This window comes from Phalaenopsis equestris, unplaced genomic scaffold (assembly GCF_001263595.1).
Source record: "Phalaenopsis equestris unplaced genomic scaffold, ASM126359v1 Scaffold000440, whole genome shotgun sequence".
NCBI lineage: Eukaryota > Viridiplantae > Streptophyta > Magnoliopsida > Asparagales > Orchidaceae > Phalaenopsis > Phalaenopsis equestris.
Window position 1 is genome coordinate 182,193 of NW_018164881.1, and position 9,526 is coordinate 191,718.

At 35.4% G+C, this 9,526-nt stretch overlaps 1 protein-coding gene across 2 annotated transcripts in view; it reads right to left on the reverse strand.

Moving 5' to 3' along the window:
- LOC110027752 overlaps nucleotides 1-8,030 on the reverse strand; it is a 29,967-nt gene extending 21,937 nt beyond the window's left edge. Inside the window, exons 1-3 of one of the 2 annotated variants that reach the window (XM_020729298.1) lie at nucleotides 7,499-8,030; nucleotides 1,446-1,581; nucleotides 490-623 (exon numbers count right to left, since the gene is read on the reverse strand). In XM_020729298.1, the coding sequence (XP_020584957.1) occupies nucleotides 490-623; nucleotides 1,446-1,581; nucleotides 7,499-7,720 (492 nt within the window). In that variant the 5' untranslated portion in view covers nucleotides 7,721-8,030. The remainder of the gene's footprint in view (nucleotides 1-489; nucleotides 624-1,445; nucleotides 1,582-7,498) is intronic. The other variant, XM_020729299.1, reaches the window with a different exon arrangement.
- Nucleotides 8,031-9,526: the final 1,496 nt, after the last annotated feature.

Sequence of the window (9,526 nt, forward strand, 5' to 3'; positions counted from 1 at the left end):
GACCTAGGAAAACTTGGGCTTATTGTATTAAAAATGATCTTAATTTACTAGAACTAATGAAAAGATGACACTAAATAGGACGCAATGGAGAAAAAAGATTCATGTAGCCGACCCCACGTAGTGGGATTAAGGCTTTGTTGTTGTTGTTGTTGTTGTGGACATAGGCAAATCAAATTAATTTTGAACCACGTAAATCTTTTGTGTTTGATTGTTGTTGCGTGAATTTCTTCGTTTCCACATTGTTTTCACATAACACATAGCACTCAAAACTTTAATGTCACATAAAAAATAGCACTATTACCACTTTTTAAATGTGAAATACGCATTTTTTCATGCATAGGTTTAAAGCACTAAAGTACTATATAAGTAAATACGAAAGTTTAGGTTTTAGGCTTATGAAGAATAAAATAAATATTTTAAATTGTTTAATGAGGTATGTAAATCTCCTCCAAAAAAAAAACAGATAATAAAGAGCAGCAGCCTACTTACACTACAATAGTCAGGAAAGCACCTGAATCCTCCTCCGCCAGGACAAGATTCACTGAATAATATATGTACAGACACATTAGACTCATTTGTAAAAGGCATTGGAGCTGAAACATATGCTGTAGGAGGAACAGTATCTGCATATTGGAAATGTCTACGTTATAGAGATTAGACAAAGTGAAACTAATATGCATGAACTTGCAATGTTAGAGCTTAAGGTATGTGACAACACAAGTGCCAGACTTCTAGATTTACATACATACCGCTCAATTCTTACGTATTTACATACCTAACACCTAAAGTTTATTTTTTACATAAACACCACTTTACCTATGTATGAAAAAGGTGTATGTATGTGGTATTTTTTAAGTGATAAGTACGATTTTGTGGTATAATTGTAAAAAGGAAAGTTTATGTGTTAGATATGTAAGTTCATAGGAATTGGGTGGTAAATGGCATCTTTCGACTTTTTAATAGCTAGTTTAAAAATTATGCATCTTCATATTCAGTTGGTATTGTAAACTAGAGAAAATTGTGCTTTGCAGAGGCTTTCCTTTCTTCCTTCTCCCTCTTTTTCCCTCTCGATTTCTTACAAACATTGGCTTGTAATATTTGATTGAAGCTTTTGATGATGACATTTTTTAATTTAAGTTATTCTAAAAATCAGAATCTGGAAGTCTTTTTCTGGCTTGCCTTTCTACCAGTGATGGATCTGATGATCATCGCTTAATACACCTGGTTTAAAAGATGCAGGCCGTCTCATTTCTGAAACAAATACATGTTGGAACTGAAATCCTACTATTAAGAACAAGAAATACAATCTATTTATCTATGGTTCATGATTAAATCACTGTAAAAGCTATACACATAACGTTGAAGCTTAAAATGGAGATTATTTTCATAGAATGTTAAGGTTGAAAACAAGCTGTAATAAAACCAAAAAAGGGAAGATTCTTAACCAACAGTCCAGTTATAGCTATCACAGCGAAGTCCACCGTATCCACTAATGCAAGCCTCAAATATGTGATCTCCGTCATGTAAGCTATCGTAATTTACTCGTCCAGAATTGCAATCTGAAAAGCTATCATTGTCCAGCTGCATTGTTGTTGACAGGTGTGTAGTTAGAAAAGATAATTGGAACTCAGTATGCAAGCAAAAGCTACAGCATCAGAATGTAAGCTATTTTTATGCTAAATTTTTTGCTCCCTATTTTGAATCTAACATCCACATGGAACTGACATGTTAGTTGTAAATTGTAAAAGAACTCCAATTTTACGGATTCTAATGATGGTATAAGGATCTATTTTTCCCTATATGTTGGTCATTGAAAATTTTTCTTCTTTTTTGAACTTTCAAATACATAGAGAACTAACTTGCATAAAATCCCATGATAGCTCAAACTAAAAAGTTCGGGCATTTACATTTATACCACCCAATTCCTATGTGTTTATACATCTGACATCAGTTTAGTGTGTTTGAGCGAGAATAGTACTACGATGGGTGACCTCCTGGAAAGTCCTCGTGCTGCACCCCTCCATGAAATGGTCACATTAAACGTCAACCATCTGATGATCCGATTAGGAGAGTAGATGTTTTAGATTCGACTTATGTTAAGAAAGGCAGAGATAGTGGGCCTATTGTGTAAAAAAGGATCTTAATTTATTAGAACTAAATGAAAATATGACACTTAATAGGACGCAATGGAGAAAAAAAGATTCATGTAGCCGACCCCATGTAGTGGGATTAAGGCTTTGTTGTTGTTGTTGTTATACACCCCAAATATTTCATATCACATAAAAAATACCACTATTTTGACTTTAAAAATTGAAATATACTTTTTTTATGCATAGGTAAGGTGAAATAAATGTATAAATTGAAATTTAGGAGTTAGATAGCTTATTGTAATTAGCGGTATTTTGATCTTTTGACTTTATTTATTTGTATGCTCTAGTTATCCTCTATAAAAGGGACTTGAGGACTGTAGTGAAAAGCGCGAGCTATAACCCCAAACCGCTTTTATTTCTCCCATCTGATAACAAAAAATTTTAAAAAAAATTCTTTCTGAGGAAGAAATAATTTCAGAAGAAAAGAAGAAAGAAAAAAAAGAAATTTCAGAATAAGAAGAAGAAATTTTTTATTTTTTGAGTGAACCTTTTTTGTTATTTAATTTTTTTCTAAGTATTTTGCTAGAGATATTTTTTTTAGAAAAGAAATTGCAAGAGTAGAAACAATGAATGATAACAATGATGTCGGGTTTTTCAACATGCCTATGGCGGTGGAAAAGTTGATTCCTTAGGTCGTTACGCGTCCCATCAAAATCGATGTGATGAAATTCAACGACAAAAAAAAAATTGAAATGTGGCGATGTAAGGAGAGGGATATGATGTGTACTCAGAATTTGGAGGAAATCTTGAATAGTGAGGAATGTCCTAAAGAGATGTCAGACAGAGATTGGTTGAGATGAATCGGAGTGTTTATAGCTTGATTCGAAATTACTTGACCCGGGAGATCAAATATGTTGTGATGATAGAGACTTTTGCAAAAAAATTGTGGAGGATGCTAGAGAACAAATATCTCACGACGAGCGTGGAGAACCGTCTCCATATAAAGCGTCCATACAGATTTCAGATGATGTAGGGGGTTACTATTGATAAGCACTTAAATGACTTCACAAAGTTGTTAGCAGATCTATTAAATTTTGATGAGGAGATTGGAGATGAAGATAACGCCCTCCTTTTATCTAATTCGTTCCCGGATGAGTACGAAAACTTCATTATGACACTCATTCATGAGAAGAAAGTCTTGAATTATGGTGAAGTGACTACGATATTGTTGAATCATGAGTTCCGTCAACGAGATAAAGAGTTTGCAAAAATGAAGTCTGTTGAGTCTCTTACACTCCAACGTGGCAAATCTGAGAAAAAAATAATAATTTGGCAAGAAAATGAGGCAGTGGCGACAATTCTCAAAAGCGGAGCAAGTGTCGTGGGTGCAGTTTTGAGAAAAATCTGTGTGCTTTCTGTTTAGAGATTAATCATTGAAAGAAAGATTGTCGGAAGCTGAAGAAAAAGAGATGAAATTGCATCTAAGGTGAAAGTCAATATCTGTGTGGAAAGATGTGTAGAGGCGGAGTCAAATGTATCATTATTTGCAATTTATCACAATTTATTTACAGTTAATTCATGTTGGATTTTGGACACAGGTGCTACATATAACATTTGTTCTCATCGATGGTGGTTTTATACACATAAGGAGTTGGATTGCGGTGTAGTGTCTAAATGCAACGATCAAACTCATCGTGTTGTTGGTGTAATGAGTATCTTTATCAGAATGCATGATGATACTGTGAGGGAGCGAACTAGTGTTAAACATATTCTAGATATCAGAAGAATTTGTTGTCAATTAGGTTTTTAGAGTCTAAAGGTTACAAGGTAATTATTGAGACAAGAGTTATGAGAATATATCGTAGAGCAATAGTTTTTATGAAGGAAGTTTGTGATTCTAATATTTACAATCTTCAGGATAGTACAGTGACTGGAACAACTGTTGTTGCTGATAATTCTTCTGACGCCACTATGTTGTGGCAAATGCGGCTAGCTCATGCTGGAGAAGCTTCACTTCAGGCTTTAGTGAAGAAATAATTGATCAAAGAAACAAACACTTGCAAGCTTGATTTCAGTGAACATCATGTATTTGGCAAGAACGCACGGGTATCTTTTGGGACTGTCATCCACAGTACAAAAAGTATTTTAGAGCATGTTCACACAGATATTTAGAGCTCGACAAAGACAACATCATTCAGCGGGCGGAGATACTGTCTTTTTTATTGATGATTACTCTATGTATGTTTGGGCGTACACAATGAAGCACAAAAGTTAAGTGTTGAAGATTTTCATAACTTGGAAGAAGTTGATTGAGACTCAAACTGATAAAAACATCAGTTATATCAATCCAAAAATGAGGCTGAATACAATTTGGATGTGTTCTTGCAAAAATGTCAGAGAGCTAAGAAAGAGCATCACTTCACTGCTCGAGACACACAATAGCAGAACGGGGTGGTAGAGAGGATGAACCTTATTTTGGTGGAGAAAATTCGGTGTATGTTATCAAGTGTTGGGTTGAATAGAATCTTTTGAGTCAAGGCCATATAATATGTGTATCACTTGATGAACCATCTGCCTTCTACAGCTATTGGGAAGAAGCTCTCAAAGGAGATATGGTCAAGGCATCTTGCTAGAAATTATGAACACATGAGAGTGTTTGGGTGTTCAGCTTACTATTACATGCAGAATGATAAACTGGAACTACGAGCAAAGATGATCATCTTCATTGGCTTCAGGCATGAAGTTAAGGTCTTCAAACTGTATGATCGGTCAGAAAGAAAGGTTTTTATTAGCAGATATGTTACATTCAATGAGATAAACTTGTTGAAAAATTGAAACTCAAAGCAGGTGGAGAGTTCTATTAGGATCATAGATATGCAGCAGAAGTTGAAGTGATGCAATTCCATTTGTTCCAAAAAGTTCGTCCACTCTGACTCAGATAACTGACTCAGTTTTAGCTCAAAAAATAAAAGTTGATAGTTCTCATGAGGAGGTAGAAGAAGATACTGAAGATGAGATTCCTACTCAGCAATTTATTGCTTAAAGCAGGGCCAGGCGCCAGAATGTACCAAATCCAGCTTGCTCGAAAATCTATTAGATTTACGCTTTGAATCATAGAGGCAGAAATTCCTTATCACTACAAAGAAGCAGTGGAGAGCCCAGATTGTGATCTTTGGAGAGCAATAATAGAAGAAGAAGAGATGGAGTCACTTCAAAAGAATGATACTATGAGGAAAGTGAAGCTTCTTCCAAGAAGGAAAGTCATCAGGTGCAAATGGATGTATGCAAAGAAAGAAGAATCACGTGGAACTGATGTGCGGTAGGTACAAGGCAAAATTAGTGGCAAAAGATACTGCACAACGAGAAGGTATTAATTATGATGAAGTATTCTTCCGAAAGGTCAAGCATCCATCAATCCGTAATCTCTTAGCAATTATAGCATAGTACGGTCAGATCTTGGAACAACTCGATGTGAAAACTGTATTTCTACATTTAAAATTGCAAGAGAATATCTATATGTTGCAGTCGCATGGATGTGAAGCATCAAAAGCTTGGTTTGCAAACTTGACATGTTTTTGCATGGGTTGAAGCACTCCCCACGACAGTGGTATAAAAATTTTGATTAGTTCATGAGGGGATAGGAGTCCACAATTGGTTTTGTGAACAAGTTCATGCATGATCTAAAAAAATATATTGGCAAATTTTGAAGAGTATTCTGAGGTATCTGAAGGGTAAAGTTAATTTTAGCTTGACGTTTGAGAGGCAGTCATCTATTGAAAATTTCTGTATAGGCTACACTGACTCAGATTATGCAGGTAATATGGATAGATGAAGATCTACGATTAGCTATTTATTCACATTGGCAGAAGGTCTAGTTAGTTAGAGGTTGTTTCTTCAGTATACGCTTGTTTTGAACGAAAAAAGCAATATGGATGCAGGGCTTACTGAATGACTCGAAAGTTGATCATGAGTCTCTGACAGTGTTTTGTGACAGTCAAAGTGCAAATATTCTTGGCTAAGAATTCAATTCATCATGTTCGAGCCAAGCACATTACTGCGAGGTACCACTTTGTTTGAAATTTGATTGAAGGATACAAAGATTTGTTGAATAAGATAAATATGAAGAAAAATCCAGCGGACATGCTCACAAAGATACTATCAGTCTAGAAGTTCACCTCTTATAGAAGTTTGGTAAACATCCGAGCTCATGGCAGATTGTCTATTCGAACATTTTGAAGAGCTACGCAAGTTTTGATCTCTTCGGGGGGAGGAGTACGTAGGCAACCATCTTAGTGCAGTTGTAGTGGAGTTTGGAGCTCATTTTGTTATCTCTCACTTACTTGGAAGTAAGAGATGAAGTGAAAATTGTTGTATTCATGGCTTATTTATAATTAGAGGTAATTCGGTCTTTTGGTTTTATTTACTTGAATGTCTTAGTCCTACTCTCTAAAAGAGACTTGAGGGCTTATGAGAGTTGTATGGTGAGAAGCGAGAGTTGTAACCCTAAGCCATTTTTCTTTCTCTCATCCGATGCTAGTGAAATATCTCTCCCCATGGACGTAAGCAAACCAATTTAACGTTGAACCACGTAATTATTTTAATTATTGTTATGTGAATTTCTTCGTTTTCGCATTGTTTTCAAATAACAAGATATGTACATACATATGAATCGAGTGAAAAGTATGTAAATCTTTCAAAGTTAAATTACCAATAAAGAAAAATCCATGCTTCAGATTTAAGAAACTTGGGGCGCGCAAAAAATACTGGATCAAACAGCATTTCTAGCCAACTTCTTTAAAAAAGCTGAATTAGTTGAGATGACACTAATGATGATGATGATGATAATGACGACAGCAAGAGGAAAAGTGTCCTCTTTCTTCAATGAAAAAGATAAAAAGCTTCGCCATCACCGAGCAATTTAAAAATTCTGCTACAATTTTGTATAATAATTCTGGATGATTTCTCCCCAGTAGAAAGTATAACTACCAGATCATCCAGTAAAAGTTAAAATGTGGCAGATAAGCGCTAAAGAAAATAATCAAAATCAAATAGTAGCAACAATGGAGATTTCTGAGCAGGATTAGGAACTAAACAATTTAAACTACATGCAGAACTAATCAATTAAAACAGCTAAATCGTGCAATCAAAATGGCGCAAGCATTTTCAACCAGCAACAAATGGAACATTCAAGTAAATTCGCAATCTCAGCTCCAAAATCCAAAAGAACTTTTAACCTGCCAAATAAAGTTACTATAAACCAGCTTAAAAAAGTATTTAATCTCAAACGCAAGATTTAAACCTACCCCTAATTGCCAAACATTCTAGGGTAAAATCACAAAAACAAAGAAGCAAAGAAAACGCTCAATCGACCAAAGAGCTAAAATCATTACAGCTATGCTCCAACCAACCTTACAGCGGACTGCACAATCGCTGCAACGAACTCCACTCCCTCCCTCCAAAACCTCAAACTCAAATGCAGCAGAGTCCAATGCCGAGATTCGCCGCGGCGTCTTCACAAACTTCACACTAACTTCAGAGCAAACGCCACCAAAATTTCCAAAAGCCGCAACAATGGCGACCGAACAGAGAAGATGAAGCGGCCATTGACCCCTTCTCCTAAACCCCATCATCCCACAGAACTGCTTCGACCTGCAGAGTTCGAATAAGTAGTGTGAGGGTAATTTAGAGCTGGATGAGCATCCTCAGAGCATTCAATGCATGGCCAGTGTGGCTTGGGATGGGAGTGGTTGGCCATGAGAAGGTAGCTGCAGATAAAGCACATGAGACTGTCAAAAGCTTCAATTTTTATGGCTATTTCATGGACAGAAAGACTTTTTCACATGCGTCGCCACTCATATTCCACGAGCTGCGAGGCATAGATTCATCATCGAAGGGTGAATGGAGGGTCATTCTTCGATCGGTCCACGAAGTATGATTTTTTTTTTCTTTTTTTTTTTTTGAGTTTTTCTGTACTTACTTGTTTTTAGTATGCATGCTGCTTGGCTGGAATTTGCAGTAAACCCTTTGAGGAATGGGATGAGAATGTGATTACCGTAGGTGAGGTCACCGAATAATAGATAAGGCGTTCTCAGTATGAAGTAAATAGAAATGAAAACTTACAGATGCAATTAAGTGGATATATATATATATATATATATATATATATAAAAAAAAATTGGATTGTTGATCCCAAAAGGGCGAAATTGATCTATACTTTTAGCATCGTACATCAATAACACCCATTTCTAAGTGAAGAAAACGGCCACTGCAGCAGTAAAAAGGTCATAAAAGTGACGAGAAACCACAAATAAATCTAATATAGTTATCCACCACATTAAATTCTCTGTACTTTCTAAGAATTAATACATATTTACATGCTCGAATTGCTCACAACTGGTTCCAAGGTGTGAATAGGGCTGTTAAACATCCAATCTTGAGAGCCGACTCAAGATCCGCTCGAATGAATTGAATGCGACTTGAAATCTGCTGGTGATTTGTTATATTCGATTTCGAGCTTGATCTGAGTCGAAATTGAAGTGAGCTGGTTTAAATTGAGTTATTTGGATCCGTTCTGGCTTAAAATTGATATGTGACTTGATATATTTAATTTTATTTAGCATTATCTATATAATTTTTATAAATGAAAATTATTTTTCGAGCCAATCTCGAGCTGATTCATTTTTGACTTGAAATCTGTTTGAAAAAAAAAAGTTCTATCTAAAATTTTGGCTCATAATTCATCTCATTTATTTAAATCTGATCTCAATTCAAGTCAAAATTTGAATCAATTTCGGAGCGATTAACGATCATCGAGTCAAGTTCACAACCCTAATTGTTATTATTAGCAGTCAAAACTCTGAAGTGCATGGGATTTACTGCTACTATGTCATCGAGATTCATGATGTGTAGTCGGTAGATCTGAATATTTTTCAAAACATTCTTTTTACACCTTATGCTATAATGAACATATAGAACATTATTAAAATAAATCTGCATAGAATAATCTAGTCCTATCTAAGAAAAATCAATTAATAGGTATATCGAAGGGAGATCACATGGGTTAGTTTTAACATTATGCACGATTACCCCTAGCCGGTGTTTGGCTGCATCAGAGATTTACATTAAATAGGATTTCGTAAATACAGATTCATCAAAATAGTCCATTTTGACGGAGAAAACCTTCAAAGCCACAAATCTTAAAATCACCTGCGACCCAGATTTAATAAATTCAGATTTACGTGACAAAAAAGATGAAAAATCAAGTACAGTACAAGAAAAATCGATTTAACAAAGCATTGGATTTAAGATTCAATTTTTCGTTGTTTGGCTAGATTTCAGTAAATCTGTTATTAAATACTAGGGCTGTCAAAACGGCTCGTTGTTCGCGAACAGCTCGTGTTCGACTCGTTAAGAAGCTCGTGTTCGGCTCGTTAATT